At 40.3% G+C, this 25,016-nt stretch overlaps 1 protein-coding gene across 2 annotated transcripts; it reads right to left on the reverse strand.

Annotated features, from left to right (window-relative positions):
• Positions 1 to 4,270: 4,270 nt before the first annotated feature.
• On the reverse strand, positions 4,271 to 24,374 carry LOC115664424 (sister chromatid cohesion protein PDS5 homolog B). Of its 2 annotated transcripts, XM_056308880.1 has the most exons (27): positions 24,125 to 24,374; positions 23,144 to 23,377; positions 22,804 to 22,985; positions 22,094 to 22,214; positions 21,642 to 21,863; positions 21,287 to 21,503; positions 21,035 to 21,180; positions 20,804 to 20,961; positions 20,578 to 20,724; positions 20,456 to 20,504; positions 19,875 to 20,063; positions 18,683 to 18,862; positions 17,741 to 17,880; positions 17,129 to 17,255; positions 16,655 to 16,795; positions 16,453 to 16,521; positions 15,008 to 15,144; positions 14,025 to 14,142; positions 8,005 to 8,139; positions 7,716 to 7,912; positions 7,469 to 7,616; positions 7,273 to 7,386; positions 7,099 to 7,185; positions 6,552 to 7,013; positions 6,401 to 6,468; positions 5,599 to 5,680; positions 4,271 to 4,645 (listed from the first exon to the last, which is right to left on the reverse strand). In XM_056308880.1, coding segments are annotated over exons 1-26 (3,885 nt in total). In that variant the 5' UTR covers positions 24,221 to 24,374; the 3' UTR covers positions 4,271 to 4,645; positions 5,599 to 5,679. The 2 variants fall into 2 exon arrangements, with proteins under 2 accessions (XP_056164855.1, XP_056164856.1); XM_056308881.1 differs by lacking the exons at positions 4,271 to 4,645; positions 5,599 to 5,680; positions 6,401 to 6,468; positions 6,552 to 7,013 and having other exon boundaries at positions 7,273 to 7,367.
• Positions 24,375 to 25,016: the final 642 nt, after the last annotated feature.

Raw genomic sequence — 25,016 nt, forward strand, 5'->3', positions numbered from 1 at the left:
CAGGGGAGAGGGGCAAAAAGAAAATCAGGGAGAGAGAGAAATCCGATGCCTCGCAGCTGATTATATCGATGGGCTCTCGTGGGCCCTCACCCACGTGACGGTACAGGCTCAACGGTTGTGATGGCACGCGGTTCATCGCCCCAGTCATCCTAAAGCAGTTTGCCTTGCCACGGGCGCGTGATAGTCCCCGTCCTCACCCGAGCGAGGTCGCGGAAATGTTCGTGGGAGGATTTTAGTTGGTTCAAAGAAAAGGGTAACGACATAAATAATTTCTGCACTTTGATCCAATGTGTAATGCTGTTCTTAAATTTTTAATTTGTTCAATATAATCCCTGAACTTTAGCTTAATGTTCGTCTCTGAACTTAAATTAATGAAATGACTATATTGAACATTTTCATATAGTTCACGGATTAAATTGAATATATAACAAAAGTTCATGGACGATATTAAACAAATTAAAAGTTCATGGATAACATTACACATTGAGTTAAAATTCATCCACCACATTGAACAAATGAAAATTTTAGGGATCACATTATACATTGGGTCAAAGTACATGAACTATTTGTGTTGTTTTCCCTTTAAGAAGAAAAAAACGAACATTTTCAAAGGTATGCGTCCACTTAATTTTGTCGGCAAGGAAAAATATATATATATATATATATATATATTATTTTTTATTTTTTTTATTTTTTTATTTTTTTTTTGTCTAATGATTAATTTATTTTATATCCGACATTAAGCTGCTTGACTTAGAAATTTTATCGAGGAGGATCCGAGATGAAATCTTCGCCTGGGGATAAACGAAATTAAAAAGTTTTACTCCTTATTTGAATTTTTCCCGACATTTCGCATGATCCCACTTAATTAAAAAGTATGCCCCATTACACATGTATTAAAAGGATTTATCTTACCAAAAAAAACAAGGTGACAATTGAAAGGTAAATAGTGGGAAAATGAATAGAATAGGGAAGCAATAATTGAATTAATAAACAGTGCGCGAATAAAATTATGCGATTGTTCGTGATAAAAACCGCCAGAGTGAATTGTAATCTTGAAAATGCTAGTTAAAGAACCTGGAGTTTCTATATTGTTCCCTCTCTTTTTTTCTTTTTTGTTTTTCCCAGGTTCTAATCTTCCATTTTGGAATAAACAACAGATTCACGTTAATATTTACTAGTAGCATACACGTGGTCCGTCAATTCTGTTTTTTTTTTTTTTATAATCGAGGTGTCCGCGCGTCCGGCGAGCCAGGGCTCAAACCGGCGGTGATGCCCAACTAGTCATCGAGGGGGGCTAGCGCAGCATCCCACCGCCACGCCCCCCACTTAAATCACCGATGGGCGAGTTTGAACCCAGGACCTCTCGTGAAAGGAACTGAGCGCAAACCAACGTGACCACCGATGGGTGGGTAGTCCGTCAATTCTGTTCATTTGTATACAAATGGAATACGTTTTTTAACTTAAATTACTTGTTGAATTGTATCATATTTCATATGAATTTTTCCTCTTTCGGACAAAATAAAGATAATATTTCATAATTAACATCACATATAATGTAAACGATGGGACTCAATAACAATTAGAAAATTCATAATTGACGTTGTTCTATGAAATAAGGAAATGTTGTACGAAATCAATTAAATTAGTGTGATATCCAAAGAATATAATAAAAATATTCAACGAAAACAATTCATAGGAAGAGTTTAAAAATGTTAGTGTCTTCAATAATTGCTAAATTATAACATCAAGATTCATTAAACCTAATGTTATTTTGAATGATAAAAGCACAATGAGCGAAAGATGTGAGAAAAGTACTTCTTGCGGGACTGATCAGTCTCTTGCAACTTAAAGCGCTATGTGTCACTCTTAGGGCCGATTGGTTCAACTTTGGGAAGGGACCTTTGGAGAATACAAATACATTTAGGCTCCGTTCGTTTGATGTTTTGGAAAATATTTTCCCGGAAGTCATTTTCCTGAAAAATGTTTTCCCGGAACATAATTTTCCGGTGTTCGGCGACCAATATGAAAAAGTTTCGGGAAAATAATTTTCGCCGACGACCGACGTCGGCCGGCGACCGGCAGCGGCGGCGGCGACCGGCGGAGCGGCGGCCGGCGACCGCGGCGGCGACGGTGGCGGGCGACCGGTGGCAGCGGCCGGCGACCGGAGGCGGCGGGCGACCGCAGGCGGCGGCGGCCGGCGGGAGGCGGGCGACGGCGGCGGCGGCGGGCGCACCGGCGGAGGCGGGTGGCCGGCGACGGCGGCGGGCGACCGGCGGGAGGCGGGCGGCCGGCGGCGGGCAACGGCGGCGGGCGACCGACGGGAGGCGGGCGGCCGGCGGCGGGCGGGCGGGCGGCGACCAACGGCGATGACCGGCGATCAACTTCCTCTCCCGCGGAAAACATTTTTCCTCTCATGGGCAATTTTGCCTTCAATTTGGAGGAAAATGATTTCCTCTTTGTGAAAAGAGGAAATCATTTTCCTCAAAACAATGAAGGATTTGGGGGTGAGGAAGGAAAATGTTTTCCCACGGAAAACATTTTCCGCCCCCGAACACCGGAAAACGCGGAAAATATTTTCCGGAAAAATAGTTTTCCGCAAATGAACACAGCCTAAGTAGGTTAAAATTCAGGGGAAATACAATAGCGTTTTGTAAAATATTCTTTGTGAAGCTACTTTAACCAAAGTAGTGTTTTTTTGCAAAGGGCTTTGGGACCCTTTTTTATTAAAAAAAAAATGTTACCCTTTGCTGGAACCGGCGAAGGGCTACGGCCGCCGGCGAGCCAGATCTGGAGCCGGCAGCCATCGCCCGAGCTCGGGCGACTGCCGGCGAGCCAGATCAGGCACTAGCGGCCGTCGCCCGAGCTCGGGCAACCCTTGGCGAGGGTTGCGCGACCTCAGCAACCGTCGCCGGGGGTCACCCTACCTCAGCGACCGTCGTCGGGGGTTGCCCGACCTCAGGCGATGAGGCCTAAGGTCGGCTTGGGTCGCACGACCCAGGCGACAACCGCTTGGGGTCGCACGACCCAGGCCGACGGCGCGTGAGTGGTCGCGCGACTTTAGGCAGCCGTCGGCTGGGTCAGGCGACCTCGCTGGCCCTTCGCCGTCTAGATCCGGTGTCATTGGCCGCCCTCGTCGGCTATGCTTTCGTGAAGAAGATGAACAGTAGCAAAATGGCAAAATCGGAATATTAAAGTTTGAATAAGAGTAATTTGGGAAGGGAAAAAAAAATTTCAGCATTTGTGGAATGCCGAAAGCCCAGACTAGCTTTGGGCTTTCGGCATTCCAAATACTAGGCTGAAAGCTGAACCAAACGAGACCTAAGGCCACCGCAAAATCGGCACCGTCACGGTGTCCCCCATTTAGTATTTGCAACCAACAGTGACCTCGAGGTGGCGATCGCAAGTGGTTAGTACCGTTTGCGTTGACGGTGATCGGGAAGGTCGGCCACCTAAGAGACAAAGGGAGATCTACTGCCTTGTTCGTCGTCACAAGTGGCGACGGCGGCCTAACTCTTTGAATTGGAGTGGTCAAGCATCATACGCTCTCTCTCTCTCTCTCTTTACTATTTTCAATTGGGTAGCATTTTGAGTCTTAATTGAGTTATTTAAGGAGTTAAAAATAGATTTATCTCAAACCCATTGAATCCCATTTTTTGTTTGGCCTTTACCGCTATAAATCTATTCCAACATATTGTTAAAACTTTAAATGACCCATATTCCACTTGATCCATTAAATCGATGCAGATTAACTTAATTAACATTTTGTCACCTATATCTAGATGAGCGAATGTCATAAATCTATATCAATTGTTCATCTTTCAATCTTTAACGAGGTCACATCCACCGCTGAATCATTTAACTATACAAAGAAAGGCAACTGGTTCCGCCAATTAACAATCAAGATAATGAGTAACTCCGGAGTGAAAAGTTACTAGCTACAGAATTGAAAATCCACCTATACTTGTGGAGAATTACGAAACACGTGAAAATAGAGGCTTATGTAAGAAGATGAATCTTCCGTATTGAATTGCAGTTGAACAAAGCACATGCTGATGGGGATATTAACCGTAATCTCAGGTGGAAAAGCGAAGATGGTGGCAAGCCATCTTCAATAGTTAGGCACGATGATTGGTTCATATATTGAACTGGTTAAATGGGACATCCTTCATGGAAGTCCTCTAGGACGAGGAATAAGGAACCAAGCAGCCAATGAACTCTCAAAAAGGAACTTGAGAGCTGCAAATGTTCCTGATGTTTTGCTCGACTGGTAATTTTAGACCGGGTGGCTTTGTAAATAATCAAGAGAGATTCAAGACTCACTTCCTGTAATTACATCCTTCAAGCACCTTGTGAAATCTAACTTCTGGTTAATTTTGACTTCCAAATAAGTCGGATCCAAACACATGTAGCCCGTACGCAATCAATTTCTATACGAGCATTATATATGACATTTTATCTGGACATCATAAAACGCTATACAAGAACCAAAATGTTTAATGGAACCCCAAACATTACCGGGATGGCACTTGCCAAACGATTATACTAACTGCTATGCCTATAGCATTAGAGGGCAAGAGCTATTTCCTTGTCACCCGAGAGTTCACATGATGCCCCAAACTTCTGCCTCTTTGAGTTCTGCAGCCTGAATCGGGCATATAAAATTTTACAATGCAACATCACAAATAAATAATCGTATGATGCTGTAATTTGTCTAAAAAGTCGAAGAAATTCCTTCCCACATGTAGAAGCAAAACTATGCACCTTTCACAGTTCAGAGAGATAATCCACAGCAACAAATCTTCTAAAGCAAACTATCTGCAGCCACCTTTTGTTTTACTGCCACCTTTTAAATATCAGTTCTACTCCATCGAGAGACTCTCCAATCTCAGGTCAAAATCTTGACCGAACCGCATATTTAATGCAGAAAGTATCTACTCAAAACTTAAGTACCACTCCTCCTGTCTCACTGAAACTCCCTGGTAATCTGGCCCTGCCTATGATCTCATTAAGAATAAGTCTCCTGGCTCTTATATTTATCATACCGTGTAAAGAAATCTGAGACCTGTAATTCACATAGTTTCTGGATTTGCATAACAATGCCTACTTGTCTAGGCATAAACTAGCTGGATGCAGAGGTGTCATTGCAAGTATGAGAGCAGCATTATGGAATGTTAATAACAGACAGACCTTCTTACCTTACAGAAAATATGATGACATCTATAGCAGTCTGGCAGAAAGGCATGTCTGAAACTGAGAAATGCAACAACTAATCTCTTTCTGTCCAACTAAATTAATTAATCCCTTAATCCCACTGAGCAATTAAATACAGCTTGACAGGTTTTTAAAACTTTAATCATGGTGTTAGAGGAGAGCGAATATTAGGAACGAGCCCAGAAAAGATATTTGAAGGGCATAAAAAGACATTAGAAAACATTAAAAATTTGCAGAGTCAGCAAAAAATTTTCAGCTTTTCAAATGATGAAGTATCTGCATCTTCTACCTTGATAGGTTCCCGGCACAAGAGATAATAAATTTAACTATACTGAAAACAGCTAGTACAGCTTATAAATCTAAGGTGCTATGGCTAAAACTTACCCATCCAACGCTTGATTATCTCCAGTGTTTCACTCTAAGCACATTATTTCATCCTCCTCACTGCCATCCAACATTTCCCGATCTATATATGGTCAGCAAAAACACCAGGTTACATCTCAGGAAGATAAACAGAATTTCTATGACATATATCTCAGGAAGATAAACATAATGTTCTTTCAGACTAATGACAAAGTATCTCATCCCTTTTCATGCATTCCAAAAGTTAAGCACATTTGACCATTTGAAATATTAATACCGTCTTCTGTAGTATTTAAACCAGCAATAAGTATAGAGAGAGACTTCCTGAAGTTTTTGTTCCACAGATAAGTCAATCTTCTTTACGAACATAACTTTCACTGTCCCCAGTCACATGACTTACAGAATCTAATCGTACTCATCACTAAAATAACATTTTCCAGTATCCATAAACAGCAAAAGGTTTTCACAGAAAACAAAACACAGATAATAATACAATGCTGCCAGAAGTCGTGGACCTATTCTCCATGAGAACGAAAACAAAAGCACTCAACATATCAGCTAACAAAAAGAACAAATATACAATTTTATACCAACTATTTTAAGGCAAAGAGAATCAATGCCAATTGGTTACAGATTCTGCACAAAATTCACCATTTCCATAGAATTATTTTACATGTATTCCTGACATAAAAAGTTTCACCAAGTGATCATAGCTTTCAGAGTACAAACCATCCACAAGGTATGAATGGGAGCTGGAACACCATAAACAGGGTTTATTATATATGAAGACAAAAAACATCTCTATCTATCCAGATATTCTCACCATTCATCAACTATAGAGAACAATTTAATTTGCTGCAGAACTTGCACCTCTTTATTACACCGAGTTTCCTGTGTGGAACAATTGTAAGGCTCTTAGAACAGTGAACTTCGGAGACAAAAGTAAATCTACTCTAAGGTAAGGTTCGTTCAACCTTCAAGCGGGATGGATCGCGAAGCTTGGCTCTGGAAGATGCATTAGAATCAGTGGTGACACTACTACCTGCCTCGGTATTCTCTTTCAAAGAAGTACTATTTCTACTAGTCTTCCCACTCTTCGCTTTTTTCTCTGTCAATAGTGTAACTTTATCTACAGAATCACAAGAAGATAGAAGCTGTTCTTTGTCCACAGTTGGTTCGAATCCATCATTTCCATGCTCAACAATTGGTGGAAACTCTTCGCCCAACAAAACAGAACCCACATCTGGAGAGGGAACGTGCTTTCGTTTCATTCCCAGACTCATCTTGCTAGCAGTATCTTTTTGAATTTTTGAGTTTCTAGTAGTCAAGGAATTGACTTGCTCATACACATTTCTCAATCTTTTCACCTTCGTGTTTTCTGGTTGTTCACAATGCTCAACAAACCTTCTACCATTTTTAGTAAGACTGCCAGCAACCTGAAAAGTGAACAAATCAACCAGAAAAACATTCATGTAACAATCCCTAATCCCATAAATGCTAATGCTCTCTGCAGCTATGTACCTTGGAGATGTTATTCTTGAAAAGCTCAATGATCTTCTCAACAAGTCCTTCTTCGATAGCATAGCGAGTAATACCCTTTGTATTAACCTATAAGAAATGATTAAATTCTTATGCAGGGCAAGTATGAACTTTCTAGAGGACCTGCTTCTGCTATTATTTTGCTGGGAGACTTACTGTATAAACTGATGATGGCAGTAATACAACCCCAGGGGAATGTGATGAGGACATACTGCCCTGGTTTAACGAACTTGTAAAGGCACTTCCAATCTCTGACAGAATGTGCAGTCTCTGCATCAGAAAACTACATGATATGAAAAAAAAAGTCGCAAATTGTAGCTATAAAGAATTGGGATGCGATTGAAGCACGTACAGGAGATTTATGAGCATCAACAGCATCCTCAGCTTTTCTAATCCCTCTAAATATACTAAACAATTGCGAGAAAGTGTCAGCAATGAGAACCAAATCACCATTGACATTCTCCGGGTTTACTAAAGCCTGTATGAGGTGAAAAAGAGGGCTGCAAAGGAAAATTATCCAAGCCTTGTCATAATACAACATCTGTATAGTATAATTAGCAAACTATAGAGCACTAAAGTTCATTCACTCTTGAATCTACCTGCAAAAGTGACAGAATATGTGTTCGTCCTGATATTTTTCAGGAGGGAAATCTTCGTCATGCGCAATAACATGAATTAAGAATACCAATATGTAAACTGGCAAATCAGTGATCGAACATCCTCGCACAGAAGATTTCTGGTGACCACAAGCTTCCCTGGCATGATCCTTAACAAACTCTCCCATATATTTGAAAGACTGAAGGAACAACGTCAACAGAGAGCAGTTGGCAGATGTAAAATCAAAGCAAAAAGAGTAATGAAGAATGATGGATAAGGACAAAAACATACATCATCTTTTATATCTGTGACGCAATCAGAAGTGGCCAATGCAAAAGCACATGCGTATCTATTTGGAATACCGCGCTCCCTTAGTAGTTTACGTGTTTTATCTATGAAAATTCTCCTGACCAAGGAAGAAGGATCCTGAAAAAAAGTACACACATTTTAATATGAATAAGATGAACTGTGAAATGAGAGGAACATCACTAAAGCAGGTAAGACTACAGCAGTGATGTCAGAGAAGGATACTGTTAGAGTAGAATTATTTTTTATTTTCTAGGTTTTATTCCTTTTTTACATATATAAGGGCATTATGGTCATATACAATTCATATTTAATATAAATATATCGTGATGGGTGTAGGGTTTCTGTTACACACAGAAACCAAGAGCCCCTTTCTTGGATTTTACAATCTCTTTCTTTCTCTCTTCTTCTCCTCTCTTTTTCTTCTCTCTTCCTTCTTTTCTCTCGTTATTTTTCTGCGGGTTCTCTAATCAGCTTAGTAACATGGTATCAGAGCACGGTTTGACTACCTGATTCCCTGGTCCTATTGCTGGTTTGAGAGTCCCCTAATAACCCTATTCCTTCTCTGGTGCGTAGCCACCTAAAGCTACAATTTTTACCTATTTTCTCTTCAAGTCCCGATACATATAAGATCAGGAGAAATCAGATTTATCAGGTTCTGTTTGTGACAATGGATTACAACACTTCCTGATCAGCAGATTCAAGGATCAGGGTATTTCGTTGATTATGCAGCCTATATTTATAAAATTTCAGCATCCCTTTGTTTGATTGATGGAGCCAGTCGCATCTGATTATATGTTGGTATTGCTGTTTTATTTCTTGCACTGAAGTTTCGGCCTTTTTGATCGGTGGTAGATATATTTATATTGAGATTTTCACCATGAATGGCACTAAGTCTTCTACGGACAGTGTCAATGTTCAGATTACCACCATTAAATTGAATGGATCCTCCAATTACTTGCTATGGGCTCAAGTTGTGAAGGTTTATATTAATGCCAAAGGGAAACTTAATTATCTTACTACGTAACCCCCTTGAAAACTCTAAAGACTATAGATGGATGAGAGAGAATGATACACTTTTGGTGTGGTTATGGAATAGCATGGAACCATCCATTGCTGCTAATGTCATGTTCCACACAACTGCCAAGGGAGTGTGGGATGATCTTATGGAGAGTTACTCACAAGACAAAAACATGTCTAGAGTCTATGAGCTCTATGAGAAGATCTTTAATTTTAAACAGGGGGACAAGTCTCTTGGAGAGTATTATAGTGCTTTGAAAGGCATGTGGGAAGAACTTAATCTTTATCAGCCCATCACTACTAATCTTGAGACACTAAAGACACAACGAGCTGAATTTCAGGTGGCCAAGTTTTTATCAGGCTTGAATGCTGACTTACAGCCTATGAAGAGTCAGCTTCTTGCTGGAGAGAGAGTTCCTTCTATGAATGAAGCATTTTGTCGGATTCAGCGCATTGTCCCTCCGTCTTCTACATCATCTAAAGATAATTCAGCATTTGTGGCTAGTAGTGGTGTTCGTGGTCGTGGTGGATTTTCTAATAGAGGTCGTGGTTTAGGGGGAGGTCGCGGTCGTGGTGGTGGACGTAGTGGACAAAATTCTGATCGAGATAGCCGTCAGTGTATATACTGCGGCAAATCTGGTCATATTGTTGACACATGTTGGGCCAAGCATGGCAAGCCGAGTGGGCTCGGCGATTAGTTCTTGCAAATGCTGCTATGGTGAAGGGAGTCTTTGGAAATGTGTCTTACGGCAACACGAATCCATCTATCCCAAGTGGGGTAGTTCTTCCGAGTCCGCGTCTCGGGATGATACGGTCGCACAACTCATCAAGCGTGTCCAACAACTGGAGGCTTCCAATTTCTCATCTACTGCCACTCTTGCACGTACAGGTAACATGGCCTTTTTCTCTACTTTGTCTCCTGGCACCTCTTGGGTCATTGACTCGGGAGCTTCTAGTCATATGACCGGTAAGCAAGAATTATTTTCTTCCCACCATAACTCTAGTCCTTCACCTGAAGTTATTCTAGCTAATGGTTCCTCTACTCAAGTGGTTGGATCAGGGGCTGTTCCACTTACACCCTCCTTATCCTTGTCCTCCGTTTTACATGTTCCCCAACTTCCTTTGAATTTGTTATCTGTTAGTCAGTTAACTAAAAATCTTAGTTGTTCTGTTACATTTTACCCCTCCTATTGCATTTTTCAGGACCTTGAGACAAAGAAGAAGATTGGTGGAGGGCATGAACATGATGGACTTTATTATCGGATGGTGTCTCCATTGCGACGCCAATGGTCTAGGCTGCTAGTCCTATTACCCCCTATTATGGCATTCCCGTTTAGGGCATTTATCTTTATTTAAGTTACTGACAAATAATTCCCGAGTGTAAATCAATTTCTACTCTTGAGTGTGAGGCTTGTGAACTTGGGAAACATCATCGTAGTTCTTTTCCTAGTCGTAGTGATTCTCGTGCATCTACTTTATTAGAACTTGTTCATTCAGACATCTGGGGACCTTCCCGTGTTGCTAATAGAAATGGTTTTAAGTACTTTGTTACTTTTGTGGATGATTATTCTCGTCTAACATGGCTCTATATGCTTCATGATCGTTCTGAATTTTTACATGTTTTTCAATTATTTCATCGTGAAGTTACTAATCAGTTTAATACATCCCTTAAAATTTTGCGAACAGATAATGCTCTAGAATACTCACAAAAATCAATTTCTTTGTTTTGTTCTAGTCTTGGCATTATACATCAAACAAGTTGTACTTATACCCCTCAGCAGAATGGTGTGGCCGAGAGAAAGAACCGTCACCTTCTAGAAGTTGCTCGTTCACTCTTGTTACATATGCATGTCCCAAAATCATTTTGGAGTGATGCTGTCCTTACTGCTTGTTACCTTATAAATCGTATGCCTTCCACTGTCCTCAATCAACAGTCACCAATCAGTATTGTATTTCCTGACAAGCCGTTATTTCCTCTTACCCCGCGTGTCTTTGGGTGTGTCTGCTTTGTCCATAATCTACGACCTGGTGCTGATAAACTATCCCCTCGTGCTACTAAATGTGTTTTTCTCGGGTATTCACGTACTCAAAAGGGATATCGGTGTTATGATCCTATGACTTGTGCTCAATATGTCGATGTCGACGTTACTTTTTTCGAGGGCACACCATACTATTCTACGAGGGTAAAGAGTTTTCAACTGACATTGTAGCTGATCCTCCTATTCCACAACTTATTCCCTTAGATTCTGTTAGTCCTTCCGTACCTCCTCCCTTGCAGGTATATCAGCGGCGAAAGCAGTCTACGGCACCACCGGTCTCCAGCTCTTCCGTGCCCTCCGTTCAATCTCCCTCCTTGTCTCCTGGTCCGGACGATCTTCCGATTGCCCTTCGCAAAGGTACTCGTTCTTGTACACAAAAATCCTCTTTTGCTTACCCTATCGAGCGTTATGTGTCTCTTTCACATCTTCCTTCTCCATTACATGACTTTGCTCTATCATTACATACTCACACAATTCCTACTTCTACCACTGAGGCCTTGTCTCATCTCGAGTGGAAGAGAGCTATGGATGTAGAAATGGAAGCTTTGGTGTCCCGCCAAACGTGGTCTTTGGTTGATCTTCCTCTTGGGAAAGATGTGGTGAAGTGTCGTTGGGTGTACACTATCAAGTATAACCCGGATGGCTCAGTTGAGCGTCTCAAAGCTCGGCTCGTTGCTAAAGGTTTTACTCAAACTTATGGAGTGGATTATTTTGAGACTTTTTCCCCCGTGGCACGTCTCAATTCTGTTCGTGTTATTATTTCTCTTCTCTGTGAATTTTGATTGGCCATTATATCAATTGGATGTCAAGAATGCTTTTCTTTATGGTGATTTGTCTGAAGAAGTATATATGGAGCAACCTCATGGGTATGTTGCCCAGGGGGAGGATCGCAGTAAAGTATGCCGGCTACATAAAGCCATTTATGGGTTGAAACAATCTCCTAGAGCATGGTTTGAGAAATTCAGTTCAGTGATTTCCAAGTGTGGTTTTCACCAATGTTATTCTGATCATTCTGTTTTTGTTCGCAAGAAGGAGTCGGGAGTGGTCATTCTTGTTGTTTATGTGGATGATATAATCGTCTCTGGTAGTGATGCGACCGGAATTTCTGAGGTTAAATCTTTTCTTCAACAGCAATTTCAGATTAAAGACTTGGGAGCTCTTAGGTATTTTCTAGGTATTGAAGTTTTACGAAGTAGGAAAGGTATTAATTTGTCTCAGCGAAAGTATGTTCTTGATCTTTTATCTGAGACTGGTACACTAGCTTCCAAGCCAGTTGATACTCCTATGGATCCAAATCAAAAGTTTGGAGTTGATGATGGAGATGATACTGAAGATAAACATCGGTATCGGCGTCTAGTTGGGAAACTAATTTATCTTACTGTTACACGTCCCGATATTTCTTTTGCTGTTAGTGTGGTGAGTCAGTTTATGGAATCACCCAAGAAGGCTCATTGGGATGCTGTTTGTCGCATTCTTCGATATCTTAAAGGCTCTCCTGGTAAGGGACTCGATTTATAAACCGAATGGTTCTTCCACCTTAGTTGGCTATTCGATCTTTGATTGGTGGGTCAAAGTGTGATCGGCGGTCTACGACTGGGTATTGCACCTTTCTTGGTGGTAATTTGGTTACTTGGAGAAGCAAAAAACAGACTACCATTGCCAGATCTAGTGCGGAGGCTGAATATCGTGCTATGGCACAAACTGTGGCTGAATTGCTGTGGTTGAAATCTCTTCTCCAGGAGCTTGGATTTTCTATTAATCATCCTATTGATATGATGTGTGATAATCAGGCAGCTATTTATATTGCTGGAAATCCTGTTTTTCAAGAGCGAACTAAGCATATAGAAGTTGACTGTCACTTTGTTCGTGATGCTGTGAAGCAGAAGTTGGTTGCCACTCCTTACGTTGCCTCTAGAGATCAGTTTGCTGATATGTTCACTAAAGCGTTGTTTCGTCCTGCCTTTGTTGCTGGTTGTTCCAAGCTAGGCATGGGTGACCTATATGCTCCACTTGAGGGGAGTGTTAGAGTAGAATTATTTTTATTTTCTAGGTTTTATTCCTTTTTACATATATAAGGGCATTATGGTCATATACAATTCATATTTAATATAAATATATCGTGATGGGTGTAGGGTTTCTGTTACACACAGAAACCAAGAGCCCCTTTCTTGGATTTTACAATCTCTTTCTTTCTCTCTTCTTCTCCTCTCTTTTTCTTCTCTCTTCCTTCTTTTCTCTCGTTATTTTTCTGCGGGTTCTCTAATCAGCTTAGTAACAGATACAATGTGAGTCATGTAAGAGTAGGTAGCAGCTGTGTACACGAGTTTATGCAATGATTGGAAAATCCTGATAACTAAAAAAAATACAAAGATAAGCTATTGATTTGTCCAATGCCCAGATATATTCCTATAGGGATAAAATGCAGAAAAATTGTTGACAGATAATAGCTTTAACTGACAAAGTTGTCACTGAGAAGGTACTTGAAATACATTCATTACAACCAACCTTACTGACAACAGGGAAAGAAAAGGATAAAAAGCAAGAAAAGAAGATCCTTGACCAGCTCCCGAAAATGGAAAGATGAGTCATCTTATTCCACAGCTAAAAGGCCAGTACCCACAATCTTGGGACAAACAGTTTTCTTTCCATGATCACAGAGTAAAATTAGAACTTGGTCCTAACTATCTCAATGAGGATTAGTAATATTTTCCAGCAAGAACTTCCAGTAACCTAAAGAACTGAAACCTAAACAAGCATGACTCAAACATAGAAGTTTCTCTTTGTGCCACGTCGTAAATCATAGCATCATCAACATATTAGAAACATATGTGAAAAGGGACTATAACAATGTTAAATTTAGTTCAAGTGATATCCTCAATGCTGTAGTTATAATTTGGAAAATTCTTCGAAGCATTAAGCAAGGGGTCTAAGGTGAGTGCAGTGTACCTTTGCAGTTAAGATTGTAAAGTGAAATATTTCTGGAGATATGTGTAAATCCCATCTCTTCGAAAGCCTAAGAACAGATTTTGCTGCAGCCAGTCTTATATGAGAAGAGTCGTTTCCACTGCATCTCCAACAAGCAAGGCACCGACAAGAAAAATGAGTTATCTAGGCAAGCTTTCAACAAGAAAGAAAGAAGCATGATGAAAGCATTGATATTTTGGGGGAGGGGTGTCCATTGAGAAGGGTAAATGCAGTCTGGCTTCTCATGAATTTGGGATGAGGTTTTTTCTAGTTTCGCGTGTCCTTCTCAATGAACACCCCATCCCCAAAAGAACAATCACCTAAGTGATCTATTCGTCTCATACTTCTTCACCAAAATTAGCATTCAAAACATGTTGTGGTCCTTGCAACTTTTTCTTTTCACCGTAACAAGAATACGCAACTATGCCCTATATTGTTCTTCTCCACTTGCTGCAAATGTTATCAGTTATTTGGATAAAGAAAAGGAACAAAAAGGTGATTAACTGAATACTATGGAGTCTTTTATTGAATTTCTTTTATTCAAAAGGTCCCTAATTAGACACATCAAACAAAACAAGAGCTGCTTAAATAAAGAAACTCTAAGAATTGCCCCTTTGGAGTGTGGGGCTCCTTGGCCATGCAGCAGCATGCAGACAAAAATAGAAATGGGGAATCAAGCTAATTAGGAAAATACTTTTAAATGAAAAAGAATATTCCCCAAGTCTCTCTTTTGGCGATTTAAGTGTTTAACCTCAGTTGATTTAAATAGAATAACAGAAAATCAATTTTGAGTGCCAAGCATAAAAAAAAAAAACACGACCGATATCACTATGATTTAAATTTGTCAAAACACTGCTCACATACAGCAAATTGGCTAGCACTTGTGGATGGACACCAATGACAGGATTGACTAGAAGAAGAATGCATGTGATAAAAAACACAGATTCTTTAGTAATAAATAATACCTGGAAAGGACAGAATCAGAAATTTTTCCTTCTTGCAACATTTTTACCAACAAGCTCAACAAATGGTCAATATTTCTCCTCACTTGACTGCCACGATGAGGCAAAAAGCTTTTTACTAGAGTTTTCAGGCAATAAATCTGCACCAGGCAAGAGATAAATGAGTATAAGCTTAGATTATCCTGAGGAAGTCAAAATTCATAATGAACTTATCAATAAAAGCTTTTTTCTAATTGCAAGAGCTTAGATCATTAAAAGCCCAAACAGAATTGGAGATAGGCTACAGACTATTTCTCATTCATCACTCCTAAGCACTACGGCTGTATCTTCTTTCACATGAACCGGGGCCCGGGGACAGTGTTTCTATCAAGTTTTTGCAGAAAATCCACTTAAAGTTTAGTTTGGCTTTTGCAATCCTTTATAGGACCATCTCCTTGCACAATAAAAAAATTCAGTCTTGTATGGGGTCATTTGTAATTTGTTGACCAAAAGCTAAAAAGGCAGTTGCAATCTCAGTCTTAAAGTTAACGCTCGCAACTTTTATACTCTTAAAAATACAGTTTACCAGTATTGACCTTCATTCCTTTGCCAACAAAAAATCACCCTCAAGGAAGCATACTCTTTATAGCCAAATTTTTTAAGAGGATAGAGCTGTCTATCATCTGGCTACATACTCTTTTTGCTAGGTAAATGTGGGAAGGGGAAAGACAGGAAACAAATCCAAGCCCTCATGTTTGGGTAAGGGTGGACCAAGACTAGGCCGTACCCTTGTTCCTTGAGGGAAACTAAAAGCTACACTACAATTAGAAACTCAGACTTAACACAGTAGACTTTTACTCCTTTAAGGTACTTAATTCGGAATTTTTTAGTGTTGGCATTGCAGTTGGCTCTTTCATTCATAGGAAGAATAGGAATTAAACATTTGTTAACTGCTAATCTCACAAGCAATCATTCTAGTGATCCAGCTGAGCTGCAATCAGTTGTTTGAACAGCAAATTGGGCAGCCATATGCAACATGCACTCTTAAATCTGCTATTGCTTCTTTTAAGATTGAGGGAATGATAGTGCTCTTCAGTTAGCAAACTTGATGTTACTGATGGTCAAGTATTGATAAAACACACAAGAAAATGTATGGCTCGATAAGAATGTGGTGGCAACAGTACCTATGAGCCCTAACTCCAAAGTCAAGTAACTGGGTAGGGAGATTCTACTCTCCGTTAACTTCAGTCAACAATTGTATATTAGCTATTCAACATTCTCTGCAATGCCAAAGTTCATTTGCTTTTCGTCAAGCAAATCTCAAGTTCTTTGATAATTTCTCATTTTGACTTTTGCACTGTAATTTTGATCCTGAAAACCCCATATAAGGAAATACCAGAAACCAAAATTTACAGAGAAAAATCATCAAATTTGCACGTTAACACATACGTAATTTCTCTCAACATTACCCTCAATTTGCAGGAATTGCTACAACCAGATGTCTCATCCCCAGAAGTTGAACCGTCCAGCAAATTCATCTACAAAACACAATATTAACCATTAGGCAAATTAGTTTCCAAGAAAAAACAAGTGAATGGGGATTTGGCAAAAGATCAGACCTGATACAAACTAAAGCATGAGTAAGCATATATTGCAGCTTGTACAAAGTACCTCAAAAGTTTTCTCTAGTATAAGTGGAGTAATCTCTCCATCTAGATCTTCGAAGGTGGCAGTTGAATGTTGTGCAAGACATCCCAAAGATTGCAAGACAGTGGGTAGATTCTTCCCACTATGCAATGAATCCACCAGTCTCTGGTGTGCGAGATGCATCAAGCAAGCATTATTAGTGATATCAATAAATGCCAATACACCATACCATTTCTTTGCTTTAACAACATAGCACTCTGACTGGACTAAACTAGTCGCCAGATAAAGAGAGAGAATGATGATGATGAGACGGAACTTAAAAAATTTCATTCAGACAGTCCAAGGACTTGAGTGAACAATTAAAAGGCTACCTAAATGGCTAAATCTCCCGTTGAACCTTTGCCTCATAACTTTGGCCCCAGAAGAGAACCATTGACTCAAATTCATATCCAAACACCACCATGTACAAAAACTTCCGTTTTAAGATTATAAATTTACCTTGGTTAGTTCTGAAAAGATATATTGCTCCGAACTGCCCATGACAGCAGCAATTGCGGAAACAGCAACTTTCGATTGAGCACGAGTACCCTCAAGGCACATTTGCTCCAACATTGGGTAAATATCACTGCAAAGTGAAGAAAAGTTTGAGTATTCCCGTTAGAAGCCCAAACTACATATGAAAACAATCCTCTCACAAGTTTAGCAGAACGAGAAAGTTTAAAGTGGAAGTTCCGCAAAAACAGGTATACCGTAGCACTTACTAAAATCCAATCTATTCAAAAAAAAATTTAAAAAAAAACTTCATTTCTGAAATGGAAAAGGAAATATTAAGAGATACACAGTGAATAATTTTCTCTCCTACGAATGTAAAAGCAACAAGCAACCTTTAATGGATCTTGAACCGGTCATTGCATGAAATGATATAAGCATCTCTGACCGGATGTTATTTTTCTTTCAATTAAAAGACTCACTCAAAAAAGCATATGGGCATTCTGTAAAATTTCCATAGGGTGTATTATAATATGACAGGAAATAAAAGGATGCCACAAATATAACTTAAACCATATAAGATTCTGTCCAACATGTGAATTCACAGAGTTCAAAAACTACCTGAGTTTGACAAAAATGTGGCTGCCTGCTATAGCTAAGACTTCGGTCAGTTGATCACGATAGGGCTCATTTCTCTCTAATAATGAACAGAGCTTCGCTTCTGAACCTTTGAGGAGGGAGGGGCAGTAACGAACAATAGCCTAACCAATTTTAATAAAAGAGTAAAAATTGTTAGGATTCAACCTAATATAAAGGCTTCAGTACAGAATATCTTCTAATCCATTGACAAATTCAATGAATCGCGTCAAGAAAAAGAGAATTTCCAATTAACTGCATTTGCATCAGGGATGCACTTAGAGCTCATATTTAGTCTACTAGAGAATGGAAGGAAAATATTTCTTATGCGATTATTTCCATGAACTCATCTTAAAATTTTCACTTGCGGCTCTAGAGTAAACTTTCTGCTGCTTGCATTGATTATTCTAACAAGCAGTCAAATTAAGCTCAAGCTAATCCCTCTTAACTTGATCCCTTCATATGATATTGTAGGTTTTAAGACAATTTATCCAATTAAAAGACCTGATTTCTACTACATGTCGACTAAAATGCACAAATAAAACCAGATGAAAGACAAAAGGACATGCAAGAGATTATCTCTCAATCCTATTGCTCCAACAAAAGAAGAAACCGTCAAACACCCCTACCCCCCTCTCCCCCAGTCCACAAACAGATCCCTGAAGAGTTAGATATCCATGACAGCGGAGGTCTATCATCTGTTCCTCCTCTGCCAATTGGAAGATTCAATTTTTAAACTATTCAAATACTTCCTTTGTAACTATTCTTTCTTATGAGTTTTTGTTTGCACTGTAGACCCTTCAGATTGACAATCTATCATCTGTTCCTCATCTGCAAGAGTTTTGGGTTAGTAGTTGAATCTCGCACTATCAAAGGGTACCTATTACTTTGCCATACTCCCTAGAATGAATAGCGCCACATTCTTACCATAAGTAGTTTGATCGAAGAAACCTCCAAATGTCTGCCTCCAAATCTCCCACTGGAAAGATAATCTAGTACATTTTCTGCATGTTCTGAGCTGAATATGCTGAAGATGCACTTGGCACTCAGTAAATGCAAAAAATCGACATGTGGATGTCTATCCCTGATCTTTTTCACAAAATTTTCCTGAAAGAAGGTGAGCAGACAAGAACAATCAATACAAAGTATTTCCATTAACTGAAATACAAGGCAGAACACTAACCAGAAAGTTTTACTGGATTCAAACTTAAATAAGCTGGCTTTAGTATCTAACATTGTGTGTTTGCTGCTGCCAAAGATCCCTATTTATGATCATAATGGTCCTTGGATAAGTTATATCATTTAGTCTGGTTCTAGGTTATTATCTACTTTGGATGATGTTAAGGAGTGTTGCGCGAGGTAGCTTTGGCTTTTTGAGAAGTGTTTTGGCTCTTTTCATGTATTTAACGACACCTCAAAGCCATGACACTCCCAAATTGGCTTCTAAAAAGCACCTTATAGGTGCTTCCAGAGCATGTTTTGAGGGTCTACTCAGACAAAAATATCATTTATCTAAAACACTTCTTCATAGTTTGAAGATTGTACAATACCTTAAACTATTTGTTTTCAAATGTATTTAATAGCCACAGCCGTGATACAAACACCACGAACACCAACAGCTAAGCAAGATGCTACAGCACTGCCAACAAGCTCTTAATTAAATCATGTCACTCATGGAACAATGATCACGTTCCTTACACAGTGTCAAATGATAAACCACTGCGAATCCTTTTAGGTTGGTCCACTCAGATTTAAGGGGTTCGGGCAATGTCCTTCCTAAGTTAGGATTTAATTAATTCACCTCTTTCATTATTACTATTGGAAGTTGATGCCTTGATTCAGTGAAAGTTTGTTCTGACAAGACACTTCTCAGATTAATTATAATTTTACAAGACAAACTCACATTGTTTTCTCAATTAAGTATGCCAAAGCGAATGCATCACATGTTCAGTTAACTAGTTGGATCTGACAAATGAATCTGGGTGGTTTGAAGGTAAAATAATTGAGGCAAGTAATGCATAATCACTTAACAACTTGGAAGAGGCAGCAATGCCAAAATAGATGGATGATAAAGTGAATACATATATAGCCCAGAGAAAGAGTAAGGATGACAACGCACTCGGGCATGTTGAGCTTTTATAATTGATGCTTCATCCAATAGCTGAGCAAGCGAGTTAAAAATATAATTATCCTTCATCTGGTCTAGCTTGTAAAAGCACTCCTCTGCTTTGGCGGGATCTGGAAATGATGCAGACATTCTCTCAAATGATGCTTTGATTTTCTTTGCCAGTTCATCCGAACAGGTCTCCTGCACCACCAATTTAAACTCACGAGTACTCCAACATAATGACCAATCTTCAAGAGAAACAAGACTAAACAAGAACTTCAATTTCCATTCTCATTCAGGTAGTCAACTCCAGCAAAGATATTCACGTTACGAAAAATCCTTTTTAAATGACATAATGTCAAGTAACGGGAAAGAGATACCTAGAGCTACAATCAAATTACTTCAATTGCATACAGATTCGCGCATCTTGACCTTCATCGTGCTTTAGTTGAATATCAAGGAAAAAATTACACCAGGAATCGATAATGGACTCCAGGACAAACGTAGACACATATGACAAAGGATCAGCATGACAGTCTGCCCCCAACTTCAAAACAAAACAAGAATAGAATGTGAGTATTCAAGCAAAGTACCTTCTCTTTCTTTCTTAGAGCCAAAAAATTTCTTAGCTCAGACTGCAACCTGCAAGTACAATTGTTTTGTTAGTAAACCATGCTTCAATCTGCCTAATGCAGCATCTACTACTTCTGCCTACCTCCATTTCTGAGACAATATAGCATCCAACGCCTTGACATGCAGAGATGTGAACAGAGAAAACATGTGCACCCAATGCATTGTTCTCTCCATTAAAGAAATATCAGGAAATAAATCTTCGGCAAGTAGAAGCTCCATGTTTTGGGACCTAAAACACATAAAATTGCATCACAATTGGCGAAATGTCAATTTGATCACCAGGGAACAGAAGGTATATGTATGCATACCTGAATTCCTTACAATCTCTATCATAGGAAAGCGTCAATATATTGCATGGAATCCGTTCAAAGTGGTCAACTATGGTCATGTTGCCTTGAGCACACTTGCTGCAATAACTCCTATACACTTCCATCAACTTCTGCAAGGCCTTCTTCCTCACAGATATCTGCATTTAAGAGATCGTTATGGAGTTAGGACAGCTCTTACTGGCCACAAAGGTAGATCCTTAAGAAAAGTACCTTCTTATCTCTAAGTCTTTCAGCTGCTTGAGATATCAGTGTGAGTGGAATGAACTTTAAATTACATTTGGCCAGATCACAGATAGCTGCCACGGCCTGTATCCTCACTCTATCATCTATATCCAATAGTCGGCCCTCAAGTGCAGCTGCCCAAGGTATTATCAATATATGAGATGCGTAAAGTAGGGAAAACCACAAAATCAAGAACTAATGCCACAGCAAATGAACATGTTAGATTGCTGCACAGCTTACAAAGAACTTCTTGTAATTCAGCCCCAGTGGGGTTGGCTGTACAGAAATCTTTTACGCATTGCAAAGCTGTAACTCTAACTTCCACAGATTTATCAGAGAATCTGTTCAAAAACTCTACAAAAAGATCGTGATAATTCTGCGCAGCTCGGCATCCAGGCACAGCAAAGATTTTCCCAATCAAACTTACAGCTTTTATTCGAACATCGACTTGATCAGTCTACACAGAGAATAAGTGATCAGTGCACACACAAGTATGCGTTTAACTTCTAAGCAAGTAGAAGAACGCGGAAAAAAAGTGATTTTCTAAAATGTAAACACTTTAACGTGACTAAAGTCCTCCAATTGAAGCCAATACCAGTAACTCTTGTGTCAGGTTTGGGATGACATCAAAAAGCATGTGAGGAGTGAAGATGAATATTTTAAATATTATTTTATGGTAAGTCTCTCTAAGCTCACTCCCTTCAGCATCTCTCTCCATGATGCAGGATGTTAAAAAACCACGAACGAAGGGTTCAAGCTTCTGGCAACAAGTTTGCAGGACAGAGACGGCAAGCTGAGAAGAAGCAGATGGTACACCCTGTACATGAATAGTGTATACTTCAGAAGAGAGTAAGTTGAAACTTTCAAACAAGAGTGAAAGCAACTTCACTAATGACCAGACATCCTATGAATATATATGCTGTATGGACCACCACATGCACACACTCAAACAGAAAGACACAAAATGAAGCATTTGTATGCAAGCCCGTGGCAGTATCACTGAGCACTGAACACAAATTGATGAACTTTGACTCCATCAGCACTTACCTTTTCCTCTTTCAAAAGATTTCGCAGTATCACTTCCAAGAGCTGCTCAGAAGCTTCCTCATCGATGATATGTGTCAATATCGACATGATATCATTAATCAAACTCTTTTCATGTTTTTCTCTACAAAGGAAAGAAGAGAGTGTCACATATTGCCTAAAGAAATGGTAAGGAAAATGAGGAAGACAAAAAGGATTATTTGTGCCATCCAACCTAATCATTGACCAAAATTATATACATCGACTACTTAAAAAACTCAAGTCCAAATCTGGTGGAAGCCGAAACATTTTACTTTTCAAACATCTCAATGTTTCCAATGCATTATGGGTAATCATTACAGTGAAAATACCGAATGAAATAACAAAGACTTCTTAATGATTAGCTTGCTAAAATTGTCATTAGATTTTAGTGGCATTCCCATTCCGGGTGAAAGGGCCAATAAGAAGCAGATATGTAATTTTCATGGAAACATCATTTTGCATGATTGCAAATGCTAAAGCCAAGTTCACTAGCTCTAGACTTGACCCGTGAAAATTACATGCTCCGCGAATTTCAACCATAAAAATTTCACTCTCTTTCTCTAACAAAAGATGGGTTGAAGGAAGAATCGTCATATCATATAACGTATTAAATGTTATACAGATCTATTATGCCACTTAAGGACAAAGAGATAGCACAAATACGTTTGGAAAGAGAATATGAGAGAGTTTACCTCACAGTGGAGAAGAGGACATTGAACATTTCAAGAATAAGATCACTACACTCGCTATCCAACATTACCACCCAGCATTTACAACGTGCAACGGTCTCTAGAATTTTAACCCTCTTCGAAAAGTACGGGCTCTCTGTGTCAGCCAGCTCCTCGAACATGCTAGCAATGAGTTTAAAGATGTCCTGCAATAATACAGTCCACACATCTTGAACACAACACTATATACAGAATATGCATACAAAACAAATGGAGCAGTTTATGAGAACTGACATCATCAATCTGCAGCAATAATTAAGAAACACAGGTGGCTACCAAAGAACTCAGTGAAGAAATCTCTTACTGGAATATACTTGTCTTCAAAAGGTGGCTCAGGGGCCATGACTCGAAAGATTTCACTTGCACATATGGAGACAAGAAGCCTAACATCCCTGTCTTTATGCCGAGCGAGAGAATGCTTCACTATTGTCTCCCTTAAAGGCTTTAAGGAATCTTGAACCTTTTTGGTGGCTTCTACCTGCCGAGCAGCCTCAAGCACTGAAGGTTGCTCTATTTGGGACAATGCACTTGCAGCTTTCTGCAGAAAAATGTGTTAAAATATGTCAAAGAAAATTCGTGGTTGCACTGGCAAATCATATACGATTCCTCGAAAGCTTCTACATAAACCAAACACTTCAAGAAAGAGATGGCAAAAGCTCGGGACAATTTAAAACAAGAATTACCGGAAACAGGCGTTAGATCATCTTCATACAATAAACAAGTAATCTCCACCCAATCGACAGGCTAACAGTAGGTGCCAGAAATTGCACACTGCGGAACTCTTCTGATTGATCATTTTGAGAGTTACGAAGAAGTGAGGCGTGAATTTAGGTTACGCATAAATCTCTGCTCATCACTCCCACCCGACAGAAAATGGAAAAAGAAAATAGCAATGAGATGTTGCCGGAACAGAAGAAAGAACTATTAACGGGGAAGCTTGAAAAATTTACCAAAACAAAAACGATAAACACGACTTCAACCACAAACTCCACGCTCCAATGCCTAATCAGCTGGAGCGCGCCTGAAAAAGCTATTACGACGGCGAAAGCACAAACGCACAGCAATAACTAAGACTGGGCCTCGCATTCTAGTTCCCCCGCTCTACCAGCTACCAAACACAGCACACTAACTCGGCATCGTATGCCTTCATGGCTTCGGCGCGAGAGAAATGAACCGAACAGACACGGCCCAAGTGGTCGGGGACTACAAACAACTTCACATTCCATTGGCGAAATGCAATTGTTACGCTTGTACAAGTATGAGAGTGTCTCGGGTTTAGGCTTACACGGAGAGATTTGACCAGAAAATCCTTGTTCGGGCGCGACTGCCGGAGAATCTGGGCGCCGACGTCGGCGACGAGCCGCAGAGCCGGCTCGTCCATCGTTCGACGGAGGGGAAGAGCGCGGTCGGTGGCGATCGATGAGCGAGAGAGGGGGAGAAGACGGAGCAGATTGCGAGGGTTGGCGATGGATTCGACTGGCAATTGCTCGATCGAATGCTGAGAAGAAGAAAGCGGTTTTAGAGAGAGAGAGAGAGAGAGAGAGAGAGTTTTGGGTTTTAAGAAAGAGCGCTCCCGCCTTCTCGACCGCGTGGCTGTCACGTGACCTGGTTCAAGCGGTAAGGGAAAATTTCAATTAAAAACCCCAAGTGGGGTCAAATTCTCAAAAAGGGGTCTAAAGTGAACATTGTGTCAAATAAGGGCCCGAAGTACTCAATCAGTCTCAAATAAGGATCCGAAGTGCCCAAAATGTCTCAAATAAGGACCTGGGTCCCAGTGCCAAAATACTGCCGTAGCAGAAAGTTCTTGTTCCTAAGACGCAAGACATTAACTTTATTATTTTCTTTCTTTTTCCTTTTCTGTTTTTGTTCTTTTCCTTTTCCTTTTCCTTTTCTTTTTTTTTTTTTTTCTTCCTCCGGCCATACCGGCCGGCGTGAGGTCGCCGGCCTCGAGGCGAGGCCGCCTCGCCGCGTGGGCGAGGCCGCCTCCCCGGGCCGGCGAGGCCGCCTCGGCCGGCGTCGGGCGAGGCCGGTCTCGCCGGCGTCAGCGAGCCGACCTCGCCGGCGTCGGGCGAGGCCGGCCTCGCCTTGCAGGCAAGGCTCGACCTCGCCGGTCTCGTCGGCGTCGGGCGAGGCCGGCCTCGCCCGGTTGCGAGGCGAGGTCGAGCCTCGCCGGCGTC

The sequence above is a fragment of the Syzygium oleosum genome, unplaced genomic scaffold, assembly GCF_021117445.2.
Source record: "Syzygium oleosum isolate NSW1041296 unplaced genomic scaffold, Sole_v2.1 Sole_v2.02, whole genome shotgun sequence".
NCBI lineage: Eukaryota > Viridiplantae > Streptophyta > Magnoliopsida > Myrtales > Myrtaceae > Syzygium > Syzygium oleosum.